The sequence below is a fragment of the Lolium rigidum genome, chromosome 3 (assembly GCF_022539505.1).
Source record: "Lolium rigidum isolate FL_2022 chromosome 3, APGP_CSIRO_Lrig_0.1, whole genome shotgun sequence".
NCBI classification, from domain to species: domain Eukaryota; kingdom Viridiplantae; phylum Streptophyta; class Magnoliopsida; order Poales; family Poaceae; genus Lolium; species Lolium rigidum.
The window spans coordinates 64,561,278-64,578,196 of NC_061510.1; the positions used below are offsets into that span (position 1 = coordinate 64,561,278).

Below are 16,919 nucleotides of genomic sequence, written 5' to 3' on the forward strand. Positions count from 1 at the left end.
GTAGCACTAGCAGCTGACAAGGACACAACAGCTCGCTCGCTCGCGCGGTCGACCTAACTCCATCGGTCGATCCATCATCCACTGACACGGCCCGTAACGACCGCTCAACCGCCACACACGCGCACACGCAGATGAGGGCCCCGCTTTATCAGGACCCGCGCATACGTCTGGCGACTGCCGCCTACGGGATTCCGGCACGTGTCCGCCGGCCCCGTTAACAAACCCCCTGCACCAGCCCTCTCCGCTACCCCGTCTCACGGCACCGCGGCCCCACCGTAAGTCATCACGTAGGGCCCGCGTGTCGGGGGCTTAGGAAATGGAAGCATCGGCGGGTGCGTGCGGTCGGTTCGGTACTCGTCTCCCCGCGTGTACAAATACGGGCGCCCAGCAGAGGACCGAAGACCCCGGTGTCATAGCCGGGAGGTGGAGAAGAGGAAACCAGAGGAGGAAGAGGCTCCTCCGAAGCTCGAGCTCGGGTGTCTGGTCTCCGGCGACAGTAAGTCCACGACGACCGCGGGCAGTCGGCGATGGGTTCCTGGTGGGAGCGCGTCGTGCTGCCGGTGCGCCGGGTCTGGCTCGGCGTCGCCGCCCGCTTCGGGGTTCGCCAGTCAGGTATACCTTCTCTGCTTTTCTTCGTCGATCCAGTGTGGCTAGGCCCTCTCTCTAGCCTGGACTGTGAACTAACTCCGGCCGGCGTCGCTGCTTGATTTCAACCTGCAGGGCTGTGGAGGCTCCGGCAGGAGGTGAGCACGTGCGAGTACGACGACGTGCGGGTCATGTGGGAGATGCTCAGCCGCACCTCCTCAGCGCCGGCGCCCAGGCGCCACAGCAGGTTCCGCCAGCCGCGGCCGTGGGCCGACAGGCTCCGCCTCTGCCGGGACATCTAGCCCCGCGCGCCCGATCGCTCCAGGTCGCCGCGCGGGCGCGCGCGGCTCTCGTCTTCGTCGCCGGCCCGCCGCATAATTAGCTCTTTACTTACCGGAAATTGACTTCTCTATGGTCTGTCTCTTCTGTCTGTACCGCCCGCCGCCGTGTGTTGCTGCTGTGTGCTCTGAGGTGTGTAGTCCATTCCTCCCCGTCTGTATCAGTCGACTCTCATGTAGATGATGATGCCTGGGGTATGTGAATGAAACAGAGCCGTCTGCTGTTCGATCTTCTCCTTGTTCACCGTTCAAGTACATATTACATGCCCTCTTTTTTGCTTGCAAACTTCGATCTGCATAGTATGTGTTCATACGACTGAAACTTGAGTGAAATCTTTGTGTTCTTCAGAAGACTGTTCGTTCAGATTTCAGACAGAAAGTCATATGCCCTTGGGTTCAGGGAACTCACCAGGTCCGGAACTACACTAGAATATCCCATCTGGGGGGCCAGCCCAGTGGTTGCTTGGAAAGCCATTTCTGCCGACCAGCAAATTGATTACTAGTACCACCAAGATTTTGACATCTCAGTCCCGACCTGTCGCCATACAGCCTCGATGCGCCGTGCCGTAGTTTTCAGCTTTTCATTGCATATCAAAACAGATAGCCACGGACCATTGCCTACGAGCCTATCGAAGCAGAGAAACCGATCACCACACACTACTGACCGGGGGCAAGCCACCAATAATGGCCGCTCTTTATTTCCCAACTAATATCTTCGCTTAGTCACACTTCAGCTAACCAAAGATGATCACTACTGCTAATCTGCTATGCAACCACCGAGCTACTACCTGGTTAGCGTCTTTAAATCGGTAGCTTAAGCCGTAAGTATTCCTGTTAAAGAAATGAGAAGACGAAAAAGGCAGAGCTTTCGGTCGATGGTTGGACTGACTTCAGCATCCCTGGAGAAAAAAAGGTAGAGGTCATTCGTGACTCTTGATAATGCTAAATTGCCCTATCCGACCAGTGGCAGCCTCCCGGGCCGGGCATATACCTTAGTCACATGAGTTTCTTTCAGATTCCTCTAAAAAAATGAGTTTCTTTCAGAGTTTGGAATGCTAATGGAGTGTCGTGTCTTGGTGTCCATCTTTGAACTAAATATTACTCCCTCCGTTTTTCGTTTGGTAAATTAGGTTAAATTATGAAACGAAGTGATCCTTGGCATCACCTGTTTTTTAGCCTTTTTTTTCTTCCAAAATCTATCTATACCTATACCTAATAATAAAGGGAGAAGCGTTTCCGTGGTTTGGTCCGTTGGTTTGGTCCAACGTTTTCTTCGTCCGTCGCTGGTGTTTTTGTTCCCTACATCTCGTTGGTGTCCTGGTTTTGTACGTTGTGATTTCTGAGAAAGTATCCAGACTTCCAGACCCGACCTGGCCCGACCTGACCTGAGTAGTTCTTACGTTTCCCGTTTGAAGTCTTTATATACGAGAGCGATGTACTCCACATGGAAACAGATCGATCCAAGATTAAGATCGAGATTGAGTAGCTAGCGATGAGCTACAGCGCGGTCACGCCGGAAACTCCAACATGGCGAGAAGGATGGGCCAAGTGCCCAAGGTCACCAGCGACACCGCCATCCCTGCGGATGGCTCAGTTGATGCCCTTGACTGGGTACATCTTTCCTCTCCCCGCTGCTTGCCGGCACATGCTGCTACTGCTACGACATGGAGGAGCGTTGGAGAGCACCCGGCGTCGGTGCTGAGCGGCTAGAGAAACCGACCACTCATCTTCACCGATCTAGCGCATGATGATCGATGTTGGAGGTTACACGGGAGACGCGATTTTAACAGCCCCGCAACCACCACTACGGCAGTCACAGCGTCCATGAGAATCACCGCCGTGAGGTCGCCCGGTGCCCTCCCTGTCCGACCCCTACAAGTCGTCTGGCTTTGGGAAAGCCCACCTATGATAGCGGGAGTATAGCACAAGAAGATGTTGTGCAGGAGCACCACCTGGCGGAGCTCAAGGAAAAGATCCGGCAGACAAGGTCGCTCCGCGACGTCGTCGTCATGTGTGATATGCTCGGCGTTATGGACGACACGCCTCGCCTGACGAAGCAGCATCGGTGGTTTTCTCAGGACATCTCGATCCCCAAACGACAAGAATCCCACACGTTAACAGACGCAATAGAATCCAGCATCCTCCTCTGGCGGATGATAGGTGGAAATTCATGGAGAAGAGCATTGGCAAGCTAGGCGACTGTCCGCGGCGTTCGGTGTGGCGGAGACCTGAGCAGCGAAGCCAAGCTGTGCAAGTGTGTTCGTGTTGGTGCCGGCGTCCGGTGGCAGAGATCTTGAGCAGTTAAGCCAAGCTGTACAAGTGCGTTTGAGCTGGCTAAGCCGATGCGTGCATGCTAGCTTGCTGGCAGCTTACGCGCGAGTGTTTTGATTCATGCAAGCAGGGTGCAGTGCTTTGAGGCAATTTACTGCGGGAGCTTTCGACGGCACGTTCGTGTGGAGATGGATCACTGGCCGAGGCCAATCTGCTATCTACTGTAGGCTGGGAAGCAATCGGCGCAGAATCGGTGACCAGGTCCGAGCCTCCGAGGAGAAGCTCGACAAGCCGCATGTGAGACAACAACAGCATGGCGAGTTGGTCTTGGAACTGCGTAGTAGGCAGCGGCCGAGCCATAAGCTCTAACCCTCGGCAACACCTTCAGGTCACGCCTCAAATTTTTCATTTCATCTAGCAAAAGGTTAACTAAGGAGCCAGCTTATGTCACGGCTGCACACACCCGAATCTCATCTGTGTTCAGTTGATTTAGCTGGAAAGAGATCCGAAATCCTATCGCACGCGTAGTGCACCAGGTTCAGTCCGGCCTGAATCAAAATTGTCATCATGTTTTTATTCACCTGCCCCAGTAAGAGCATGTACAAGAACAAAATAAAGAGACGCATTTGTTCAATTGTTCACCAGATCGGCATTGTAAGCTGCGTGCGCAGCGGGCCAGAGCGGGTGTAGGACAGGGAAAAGTGTGAGAGTGCAGGTGCGCAGAGCGCACCCTCACACTTTTTCACTTTCTCTTTTTTATATCTCTCAAAATATTGCATATTTTGATTTGATTTTTTTGCAAGTCACTAAAAAATAACAAATTGAATGGAAAAAAATAGTTTTTTGTGCAATTTCAAATTTTGAATAATTTAAAATTCAAAACAATTCTTGAATATATATATACATAATAAAATAAAAAATCCAAAATATTTTTCCCACGTTCCAATTGTTATGTTTAAGTGATCTGCAATTTTTTTTATTCAAACAATGTGTGGTGTGAGAGATACAAAAATGAGAAATTGTTTGAGAGGGGAACAAAAATAATTTGGACGAATCTTGATGCAGTATACACGGTATGGATACGGGTGCTCACCAAGCACCTGCTCCAAAAGTCCACTCTCGTATAGGACAAGCTGCCCAAGGCCACAATGTCCATGGCTTGTTGTAGCCACTGCCAAGCTTGGCCGTTCAGTGTTGCGCGGTGACAACTTTGAGGCGGTTGTACCTGCGGAGCTTTCAGTAGGCAATGGACGCAAGCTTGGGGCCATGAACGCGCTGCCGAAGAAGATCTTCGCGTCAAACCCCGTTATCGATTTCTGACACCAACGCCACGGAACGTTATACCAACGTACATTTTGGTTTTCTGGTTTTTAATATCCCAGTGCAACGCACGGGCATTTGTGCTAGTACACACTAAAAGGTCTATCGTATTTTATAGAAGAAAGGCAAGGACAGGCATACAACCGAAAAATAAGGCAAAGAGAAGTGCTCAAGAGATAGCCTAACCTGCCACCTGCTAGAGACTAACACTGTCCGAAATGGCCAATAGCTCGTCGATAACAATTCATTAGCCCATGACATCTTAACCATTTCGGAAAAAAGAAAGCGTCATGGCAGAAAGCAGCTAGTCCCTCCGTTCCTAAAAAAAGCTTCATAACTTTATTTAGATACGGAGTTATACAGACATATTTTAGCTATAGATTCATCTGTATCTAGAAAAAAGTTGCGAACCTTTTTTATAAACGGAGGGACTAGTTGAAGATGAGTATAAGCGTATCCGTTTATTCAAGACTCGAAAAGATTGTTTTTTAAAAGTTTTTTTTGACTTGAAATAAAGTTTTTTTTGCATGTACATATTATCTTAATACTTACTCGTGCTAATTCTCAAGAAAAAAATACTATTGTCTGTGACCTACATAAAAATGACAAGATGCAAAATAATACTATAATGATTGGATTTGTACTGTTCAAAGAAATACAAATTTTAATTTTCTCTTTTTCGTATAGGCTATATATGGTCGTATTTTCACTTGAAAACTTGCATGAGTAAGGATCAAAATAATATGTACATGAAAAAAATTAATTCAAAATTTTCCAAAACTTTTAAATGATCTTTTTTTAAATGGATACGACTACACCTATATTCACCAAATCATGGTCGGCGTCATGGCATCTTAAATAGAACCAACGTCTTCGTGAAAAGAAAAATGGAAACTGGTGCAACTTGACACGTTTTGCCGATATATTGTTTCTTTTTCCGATAAAACGACCAAATGGATGCTATGATTAGGGTTGCTTCATTGGTTTCTGAGGCTATTCTTGGTTGGAGAGATCACTACTGCTAACTGTTGGTGGCTGCTGCCCTAAAACAAAAACAAAAAAGCCAATCCATGTAGGATATCATGGCTGCTCTTTGAACTTGACAAGACTTTTTCCAGGATAATAATTGTATAAGGGAGGAAACGTTATTGATGCGCTCACATAACCTTGTTTTTCTTCGAATCATTAATTATCAAGGAGTTTGTTAATACGGACGGTCGACAAAGAGCACTTGGTACTTATTTTCCTTTTGGTGAACATTCGTTCATTTTGAGAATAAATATGTTGATCCACCATGAGGTCATCGATTAACGGTGCCTTTTGTTTCAGTGTGCGTGGCCTCTTCTTTTTAGATTTTCAAGTGGTGGCATGGCACGAGGTGCATGCCCACCATCCATTGACGAGAAAGTGACTGATCTCGTATCAGTACTCATGGCCATGCGAACTAAATAAGTGTACTCCTACCTCTTATTCTAAATAAAGCTTTTAAACTTTTAACCTTTTTTTTAGAAAAACGTTGCGGCATTTATGACAATATGTTAGTTTTAGTAGATTCGGTTTGAAATGTACTTTCATAATATGTACTTTCATAATATACAATTTGACATCATACATGTTGCTACTTTTTAAAAATAAAGTTGGCCAAATTTTAAAAGGTTTGACTTAAGATAAAATCCAGATCAACTATTTGTGGATGTGGGAGTATCAATGAAAGATTATGATCGACTCATCATCGGAGGTGTGTCACAACGGGGTCTTGACGGCGGATGATGGCTGATGTACGCGTAGGGCGATGATGTTGTCTGATCCGAGGATGTGATCTCACGATGGTGCTAGTGAGTCTTGTGATATGTGCGTCGTTTTACCTCTTGGGGCATCGTTTTTGGAGCAACTGCTGGATGGTGGTGGGTTGCGGTGGTGTGGTGTTCTTCTACCGTGTCAACGATGGTGTCTCGGCGGCGTGGCGCTGCGGATTCTCTGTGTTGGACGCGGGATGATGAACGCGCGCAGGATGGTGGTGTTGTCAGGCGTCATGGAGGCGTTGATGGCAGGTCTAACAAGGGTCAATGCGGGATCCCTCTTGGAGATGGGTTCGAGGAAGACAGCGGTAGCGATTTCTACGGCATGTGCAATAGCGTGCGGTAAGGGTCTGCTTGACTGGGTGTGCTTCTCTCCCGCCAATGGGCGGCTTGGGAAGACATTCAGTTTTAGATGATGTGTGTTGGTGTATTGTCAGGGTAATGGCCCTGTTCATAGTCACCCCTTCATCGTTCTTGTAGGTATAGCGAGTTGTCGCTAGAAAGGTGGCTTCGAGTTGATCTTTGTATCTTCATTGTAAGGTTTTGTGAATAATCTAATAAAGAAAAGTTGTGTGCATCTTTTGGATGCAAAGGCTGGGGCTATGCTCCCATTTCAAAAAGAAAAAATAAATAAATCATGCATCCTACTTGGCTCGCTGGCTGGCTCCATCTTGTGTTTTATGTGTCCACCGTAAGTATGAAGCATGTTATTGTGTCGGCCCTGTTTCGTTTGGTTCTGTATGTTCATTTCGATTCTTCTAATGATTAAAGTGTTGTGGAAGTACAAGTTTCTCAATTTTGGATGTGATCCTAGGGATGGTGCATGTGAACCATGTAATATGTACAAATATAAATCATGTGCATCCTATTTGGTTCACTCGATGGGCGACCGCGAAAGACGGAGTGAACCGTTAGGGGCGATTGGGGGGCGATTCTGGTCGTCGTCCTCCAACGCCTCTGACGATGGAGACGGCGAGGATGGTTCAGCCCCGGGAATACAGGTTCCTGGAACTGCCGTCCGCTCGTCGGCGTTCTTCGTCAACACGCCTTCACCAGATTCTTCAAGATCGCTTCCAAACTCTCACTGTTCGGACAAGGTGAGTAAGGTATGGCGAAAAAGGGAGGCACAAAGGTTTGCAGCAACCACACTCATTCTTCCTTCTCACGAGGATTCAGGGTTGATCGCTGATGGCATGTCGATGTCAACTGCGAAATTTAGGGAATCAAATCTAAAGCTACCTGTTATGGAACCATTGTGGTTCCCAATGGACAACGTAATTCAAGCATCAGAGTGGGTAACTGTCCGGAATCGCAGACGGTATAGATCGCCTGCATCCCATAAGTTTGATCAACCTGATCTCATGGGATCACCAGATCTGGATTCAAACTCTAATTCTGCCAATTCACGTCAATCGCGGCGTGACTCTGGTTCTTTGCATCGGAGCCCAGGAGTTGGGCCCAGAGGCAAAACAGGCCACGATCTAGCCCAGCAGGCATCAAGGTCGTCATATGGGGCGGTGATGACCCACAAGTATAGGGGATCGCAACAGTCTTCGAGGGAAGTAAAACCCAATTTATTGATTCGACACAAGGGGAGATAAAGAACACTTGGAAGCCTTAACAACGGAGTTGTCAATTCAGTTGCACCGGAAACGAGACTTGCTCGCAAGGGTTTATCGGTAGTAACGAGGTTTATAGCGATAGCAGTAGTGAAATAACAGCAGCGAGTAACGAGAGACAGCAGTAGTGATTTTAGTAAACAGCAGGATTAAAATACTGTAGGCACGGGGACGGATGACGGGCGTTGCATGGATGAGAGAAACTCATGTACCAATCATAGCAGGGCATTTGCGGATAATAATAAAACGGTGTCCAAGTACAAAGCAATCAATAGGCATGTGTTCCATATATAGTCGTGCGTGCTCGCAATGAGAAACTTGCACAACATCTTTTGTCCTACCAGCCGGTGGCAGCCGGGCCTCAAGGGAAACTACTGGATATTAAGGTACTCCTTTTAATAGAGTACCGGAGCAAAGCATTAACACTCCGTGAACACATGTGATCCTCACATCGCTACCATTCCCTCCGGTTGTCCCGATTTCTGTCACTTCGGGGCCATCGGTTCCGGACAGCGACATGTGTATACAACTTATAGGTAAGACCATAAACAATGATTATCTTGATGAAACAATAACATGTTCAGATCTGAGATCATGGCACTCGGGCCCTAGTGACAAGCATTAAGCATAACAAGTTGCAACAATATCATCAAAGTACCAACTACGGACACTAGGCACTATGCCCTAACAATCTTATGCTATTACATGACCAATCTCATCCAATCCCTACCATCCCCTTCGGCCTACAGCGGGGGAATTACTCACACATGGATGGGGGAAACATGGCTGGTTGATGTAGAGGCGTTGGCGGTGATGGCGGCGATGATCTCCTCCAATTCCCCGTCCCGGCGGAGTGCCAGAACGGAGACTTCTGGCTCCCGCGACGGTGTTTCGCGATGTGGCGGCGTTCTGGAGGGTTTCTGGCGACTTCGACTTCTCTCTATGCGTTTTTAGGTCGAGGCCGATAAATAGTCCGAAGGAGGGCGTCGGAGGCCGGCCGAGGGGGCCACACCACAGGGCCGCGCGGGCCCCCACGGGCCGCGCCGCCCTATGGTGTGGGGCCCTCGGGCCTCCACTTCAATTGTCCTTCGGCTCCGTCATTATTACGGGAAAATAGGGCCTTACGCATAAATTCCGAGGATTTTCCCGAAAGTTGGATTTCGCACAAAAACGAGACACCGGAGCGGTTCTGCTGAAAACGGCGTTAGTCCGTGTTAGTTGTATCCAAAATACACAAATTAGAGGCAAAACAATAGCAAAAGTGTTCGGGAAAGTAGATACGTTTTGGACGTATCAACTCCCCCAAGCTTAGCTTATTGCTTGTCCTCAAGCAATTCGATTAACAAGCGAGCGATAAAAGAACTTTCACGAACACATTTGCTCATATGATGTATATATTCTCATGCTATGGCTAATACTCGAGCAGTTCATAATGAGATATATGCAAATAAGATCATCTAACAGCTATGTCAATCATGGAGAGGTACCAACAATTAATAAGAAGCATCATGAATCATGTATATAAGCAAGATTGCAATGTTCATAAGAGAGTATGATAAAGTGGTATCTCGCTGGCCTGTATTTGGTTGGCAAAACATAAATGCCCGGGCACCTCTAGAGTTCATAGAAAGACTAGAAGTAGTGATTGTCAAAAGATAAATGCATCAAAGTTATACCACAATCAATCATATTTTGAGACAAGCATATTGTACTAAGAATGACAGTTGTGCTCTCAAGATAGTACTCAAAGAAATAATGGAGACACAACATAAAAGTAAAAGATTGACCCTTCGCGAGAGGGAAGCAGGGGATTAACATGCGCTAGAGCTTTTCATTTTTATAAAGACAGGAGTAAAATTATTTTGAGAGGTGTTTGTTGTTGTCAACGAATGGTAATGGGTACACTAACTACCTCGCCAACCGGACTTTCAAGAGCGGCTCCCATGAATTATTGCATATTTATTTGGCACTCCTTCCAACCTTTCTTTCACAAACCATGGCTAACCGAATCCTCGGGTGCCTGCCGACAATCTCATACCATGAAGGAGTGCCTTTTTATTTAGTTTTATTATGATGATGACACTCCCCCCAACCTTTGCTTACACAAGCCATGGCTAACCGAGTCCTTCGGGTGCCGTCCAACAATCACAAACCATGGAGGAGTGTCTATTTAAGTTAATTAATTCGGGACTGGGAATCCCATTGCCAGCTCTTTTTGCAAAATTATTGGATAAGCGGATGTGCCACTAGTCCATATGAGAGTCCGTCAAAAGTAAATGACAAGGTTGAAAGCTAAACACCACATACTTCCTCATGAGCTATGAAACATAAACACAAATTGAGAAGCATTTTGAAGGTTTTAAAGGTAGCGCATGAGAATTTACTTGGAATGGTTTGAAATGCCATGCATAGGTATTTATGGTGGACACTTTTGGAACAACTTGGTTTTCAGGTGTTTGGAAGCACGAGCAGCGTTCCCGCTCAGTACAAGTGAAGGCTAGCAATAGACTAGGGAGCGACAAATCAAGAGAGCAGCCTGTCATAATCATGCTTGCGGCAAAATAAATTAACGGAGGCATAAAAGTGATACAAGAACTCTGAAGCAATATAGATCATCGAGGCTTAATTGACCTTTTTGTTCAGTCATATGCATGCGTGAGCATGTGCCAAGTCGATATAAATGAATTATTCAAGAGGAGGATACCACAATGCCATACTTACTTATGAATAAAACAATGCAAACAAACATACATGACATGCTACTCATATTAATAAATTGGAGCTAAACATGAGAGATCATGAACTACTAGACTTTCTCAAATAACATATACCTCACACGAACCAACTAAGCATGCTCACATGGATGAGTATATGTGCAAAAATGAAAGCAAATAGAGTTCATACCAGCCTCTCACCACAATCAGATTGTCGTAGATCGTCATTATTGCCTTTTCACTTGTGTAGCTTGGATAATATGAAATGAAAACCACGCTCCAGCCACCGAAGACCATTGAATTCATAAAGAACTTTACAAACCAGAGAAGAACAGCAAATATTTTTGGTGTTTTCGAATTGCAAATAAGAACAAGAGGGAACAAACAAACAAAACAAAATCTTTTTGGGTTTTCTTATAACAAACTAGCAATAGCAAATAAAGTGAAACAAATGCAAGAAACCAAAGCAAACAAATGGTGAAGAGAAACAACAGAAATATTTTTGGTCTTTTTGTGTTTTGGGAAGGAAACAAAGCGAAATCAAGAAATAGCAAACTAAAAGAAACACAGAAAAGCGAGATGGCAGAAATCTGCCAAAACCTGACAGCAGTACAGAAATCGATTTTTACAAAAATCTTACGTTGCTCAGATCGAAAAGTGTTCAACTAATGAAAGTTAGATAACAACCTGGGGAACCTGCACAAAAATTTGCAGCTCAAAATGACGTTCTGGCTATTTTTGACAATTTTTACGGTAACGTTCCAGAATCTGTTTTCAGGCAGCACTTCCCCAAATATCATCTTCCTCTCATTAGAAAACCACTCAATCGAACAAAACAAGTATGTACAAGTATCCAGCAACCATAATATGCAAAGAATGAGTGATGCTGGTATACCTCCCCCCAAGCTTAGGCTTTTGGCCTAAGTGGAGTTCATTCCACGGTCCCATGAGTGAGTATCTTCGTAATATGGCAGAAGAACGACCCGGGTTCCCATGTATGTCTTTGGAGAAATGTCGAGATTACGTGGCGGTGTAATCTGTAGGAGGGCTCAGCATTCTGCGAGTCATGTTACGCTGGTGGAATTCTTGTATCTTCATATGTTCATCACACCTCCTTAGTGAGCGACCATGATTCACTGTCAATATTGAACAAACCTAGGCTGGGGAAGAGGGATTTCATTCTCATTCCCATCGACAAACAACATTCTATAGACCATATTATCTATAGTGAGTCAAGTAGTAACAAAACGATGGCTCTTCATAGCAGCAATATCTAGTTTCTAGAGGTTGATGGTACATCATTAGGGTCAGAGGAATATCTAGATGTGTTAAAATGCGCAGGTCATGATAGTTCACTCAAAAATAGGCCCCACTTGCTAGACGGATGAGCGGCGAGCAATAAGAGAACCAAGATGATAAGGTGTCTCTCGATGTAAGTGCAACATTCAAGGAAAGCAAGATAGTGTAGCTAGAGATGTTGCTGGTGTTTTCTCTGCCCAAAATGCTGTAGCTAATGTAATATCTGTGAAATATTTAATAGCGAGGAGTTGAATGTTTCTTATCTTCCTCTAGCTTGGATGGTGCTAGCCAATCATCCATGGTGATCCTCGTGTAGACTCAACAAGTCCCGAGGGTTGTCATCAATCCTCCTTCTGTCTGTACCCTACAGGGCAATACCCAATACACGACAAAATTCTTCCAATTTCATGGTAACGGGAATATCATAGATCTTGAATGCAGCTGTCGACTCATATTCCAGTGTTGTGGAACTTGAAGCTCTCAACGAAAACTTTGGTGAGCACTGTAGTATTGTCCCTTTCATCTCCCACGTAGGTGGCCTAGGCCTGCTCTCTGTTGACAAGGGTGAAGAAATCATCCAATATCCACTGCGTTGTCAGGAAACTCATAACATGGGAAGGATGAAGCATTAGGAGCCCCATTGTGTTCCTCCTCGGGCAGCAGAGCTGAGTGCGATGACATCCTCGTGTAGGATACAGCCTAATTTGAGTAAGCATAGCCCTGAGAGGCCTCACAGAGTGCTGTGATTGTTGCTTTCTTGAACAACTCTCCAAACGCCAGATTTCTTCATCTTCCTTAAGTACTTTTTCAGCAATCATTATAAAATTTGATTTCAAGGTAGTGTAATTGAGGGAACTACTATAGGAACTTGCTAGAGTACTAAGCATGCATCAAGACTAATCTCTTCCACTTAGAACACAAGCATGCAAGCTCACTAAGCATGTTATCTACTCAGACAGCAAAATATTCAGGATGATACTCAACCAAATGAAATTCTAATTGGACTAATCAAAGTCACATACCAAGGAGTAAATGTGCCAAATTTAACGGATGAAATACGGGGTGAGCAAGGAGATCGAAAAATCGCGAGTTCTTGAGCAGGCTACACGAGTGAGAAGAGACTTGAATACGAAGTTTTCGGGAGAGAGAAGATCTTTGGGAGGAGGAGATGATGATAGTGGGGCAAGGGTGTGGCCACACCACAGATGGCGCGCCCCCTTCTTTGCGCCGCGGCCGACCTATGGTGTGGCACTCACAGTGCCCACAGGTCATCCTCTGAGTGCTCCAGTGCCTCGTCGAAAAATAGGACCAGCGGTGTAATTTTGTAATTTTAGAGAGCTTGAAAAATGCATTTAAGATATTAAATTAATTGATTCTTTAGCGCGCGAGGAAAATGATTCCTAAAATCTTAAATAGCTAAAGCATATTGCAAAAGCAAAAGTTGCTACAAGCAAGTAAAATAAGTGGAGGAGGAAAAGAAAGATGTTGTTTGAGCTCTTTTATGCAATAAAATATACTTGTTAACAAGGTTGATCAGGTCTTTGCTACTGCAAATAAATTTTATATGACGTAAGAAGAAATAAACCTCAAATCAATCATGTTACCTTATATTGGATTGATATGGATCCAATCACTAAGAGTTTGATATTCCTCTTTAGGCTCCTATATAGGACAATCAATGGATCCCACTTTGATAGTTTTCCATTAAAAATTGTGTTAACTCCGCATACTTTATCAATCTTCTTGGAAAATAGACGATGTGTGTTCCTTATCATCAACATTAGAAAGTAACCTATGCCTTTATTGCGATCAATAACAGCCCTGCAGTATTAAGAAAGAGGTTTCCAAGAATAATGGACATTATTATCATCTTGAGGCATTTCCAACTAGCGAAATCAGTTAATATCAAGCAAATCTTTGAGTAACTTGAGCAGAACATTTTCACATAAACCACGGGAATAGCGGTGGATTTATCAACCATTTGCAAAGATATATCGGTTGGTATCAATTTATCTAAATCAAGTCTCTTATAAAGAAAAAGGCATCACACTACATTGCTCCCAAATCACAAGGCGGTTCTTATATAGTTATTCTTGATGGGACAAGAATAGTCGGTATACAGGGTGCTCAAACTTCTTTGGAATCTTACCATTGAAGAGGTAATTAGCGAGCATAGTAGGAAATTTCCTCATTGGGGACTTTCCTTTTGTTGGTAACAATATCTTTCAACATACTTTGAATAAGGAGGCAATTTAATAGCATCGGTCAAAGGGATTTGCAAAAATAAAGGTTTCATCAATCACAAATTTATTATAATGTTCCTCCTCCTTTGATTTAGTTTCTTAGCAGGAAAAGGCATTTGCTTTGAATCAAGGTTCTCTTTCATTACCATATTCCTCGGTAATAAAATCTTCTTTAATGTACTTTTATTTTTATGAGGCTTTTCAGGTTCTTTTTCAATTTCTTCTTTATCAGGAGTATCATTCTTATCATTATCTTCCTCATGTTCATTACCACTTTAGGTTTGAGCATCAAGTAAAATACTATTAGGATCATTAACGGGTTCGGAGATTCTACAGCATTCTTATGTTTCTTTCTTTTCTTAGATGGAGCACTAGTTTAATTGAGTTGAGAATCTTGTTCAACTCTTTTGAGATGCCCTCGGGATATGAGGATCTGAGTAGAACACCACCTCTAGTTGTTACTTCATAAGCATGTTTTCTTATAAATTATTTCCCAACAAGTCATTTTGCACTTTAGTAAGTTGATCAATTTGAGTTTGAACCATTTGAAAATGTTTGACAAGTATCTTAACATCATTGGAGGTTCTCTCACAATACCATGCAATTCACTAATAGCTAAGAATTTTCCATTAATGATTCTCTACTCTCATATTAAAGTTTTCTTGTTAACAATATAATTATCAAATTCATCTAAGCATTGAGCGGGAGGTTTTGAATACGGAATATCTTCCACTAAGTAAAGCGTTGAAGAGAGTGTACCTCAATCATGGATGAAGGGAGTTATCTCACATAAATCTTCTATGAGAATAAATTCTTCACATCTTGAGGTTTAATACCCTTCTCTTTAAGAGACTTCTTGGCTTCCTCATATCTTCATCATTCATTTAATCATACCCTCTTCTTCACTATCGGTGTAGGAGGTTGGTTCAGGTGTAGACTAATCATCATGATTCAAGCTCTGTTACAGCCAATAATTCTTCGGGCGTAAATGCGAGTTCTTTCTGAAAACACAACCAGCACAACTATCAGATGTATACACCTAGACTCAATAGTTGAGTCCACTATAAAATATATCAAATAAATCATGCTTTTCCAAATCATGAGTGAAATCTGAGCTCTAATAAGAGGGCAAATCTAGCCCAAGCCTCGGGCAATTTCTCTCCATCTTCACGGTCAAAGTATAAATTCTACTGCAAGCGACATGTTTGAGCACTAGCGGGAAAGTATTTTCAGGAAGAAAACATCAAGCAAGTCAGTTGGACTTTAATAGAACCAGGAAGTAAGTTATTATACCAAGTTTTAGCATCATCTTGATTGAAAGGAAAAATTTTAGCGACAAAATAAGTGCGCATCTTGACATCATCGTGAGAAACACACCACTAAGAGTGAATAACTCAGTCAAGTGTTCATGAGCACTTTCTTTTGATTGCCACAAAGAGAGTGTTTTCTCAACAATAGCTATATGAGATAAGATCAGAAAAAATCATAATCTTTATACCCTAATGTTTATAGGAGATGTGGCAAATTTAGGATCGGGAGATGGTTTATATCTAACGGCGTATTACCAACAACTTTTTTAATTTTCTTGCATCAAGTAGCTAGCATTGCATTTTCCAATAAAATCATCATCAAGCTCTACATAATCTTCATCAAGATCATCACTAGAATATTCAACAGACTAGGGTGAGATTAGCAGTGTAGTGACATTTTCATTAGGAGTTTCGATTGTTTTCAATTTATCTGGACTTATCAATTGTAGCATCTAGAAAGATCCTAACGAGACCATCATCATCAAACGCATGATGGCATCATCATAATTATGAAGATATTTGGATTGATGAAGTACCGGCATTTGAAGCTTGTGGTGGTGAAACAAGTTTCATCATCACAGATGGTGAATCAAGAGCGTGCAGTACTAAGAGTTGTACCTTTTCTTATGGAGTAGGATAGTAATATGGCGATCTTGGTATCGTGAGTTTACCTATAATAGAGATTGTGATCGAACAATATCAATCCAAGTGAACTTCCAAATAAAGCTATGCTCCCGACAGCGGCACGAGAAAATAGTCTTGATGACCCACAAGTATAGGGGGATGCGCCAGATCTTGAGTATTGCCAATTTATTGATTCGACACCAAGGGAGAAATAATACTTGTAAGCCTTAACGACGGAGTTGTCAATTCGTTGCACCTGGAAGCTCGAGACTTGCTGCATAAATTTATCAATAATGCTGAATTTTATGGCGGTGGAAATAGTGAAATAACGGCGACGGTGAAATAAAGACTGGCATGGTAGTGATTAGTAAGCTAGCAGGGATTAAAATGCTGTAGGCACAGAGGACGGATTTAACGAGGCGTTGCATGGATGAGAGAAACTCATGTAACAATCAAAGCATGAGGCATTTGCGGATAATAATAAAAGCAGTATCAAGTACTAATCAATCAATAGGCATGTGTTCCCTCTGCATTTAGTCGTACGTGCTCGCAATGACAGAAACTTGCACAGCATCTCTTCTGTCCTACCCGGACCGTGTAGTAGGGCCTCTAGGGAAACTACTTTGGATGTTCAGGATTTCTCCTTTTAATAGATGTCGCGGAGCCAAAGCACTATTAACACTCCGAAGTGAACACATGTGATCCTCACATCACTACTACATCCCCTCCGGTTGTCCCGAGTTACATGTCCGCAGAGGCCCATTGGTTCCAGGACGGCGACATGTGTAGCATACAAC

General features: G+C 43.8%; 1 protein-coding gene across 1 annotated transcript; it reads left to right on the plus strand.

Moving 5' to 3' along the window:
- The first annotated feature begins 395 nt into the window (after positions 1–395).
- On the plus strand, positions 396–924 carry LOC124696481. Its single transcript, XM_047229208.1, has 2 exons — positions 396–612; positions 721–924. The coding sequence occupies exons 1-2, from the start codon at positions 528–530 to the stop codon at positions 885–887; spliced, it is 252 nt and encodes an 83-aa protein (XP_047085164.1). The 5' UTR covers positions 396–527; the 3' UTR covers positions 888–924.
- Positions 925–16,919: the final 15,995 nt, after the last annotated feature.

Bases quoted from the DNA above. Each gene is read 5' to 3' on its own strand.
- LOC124696481 (XM_047229208.1), top strand. From the start codon at position 528: ATGGGTTCCTGGTGGGAGCGCGTCGTGCTGCCGGTGCGCCGGGTCTGG. The intron at 613-720 runs GTATACCTTCTC...TTCAACCTGCAG, and splicing joins CTTCGGGGTTCGCCAGTCAG to GGCTGTGGAGGCTCCGGCAG.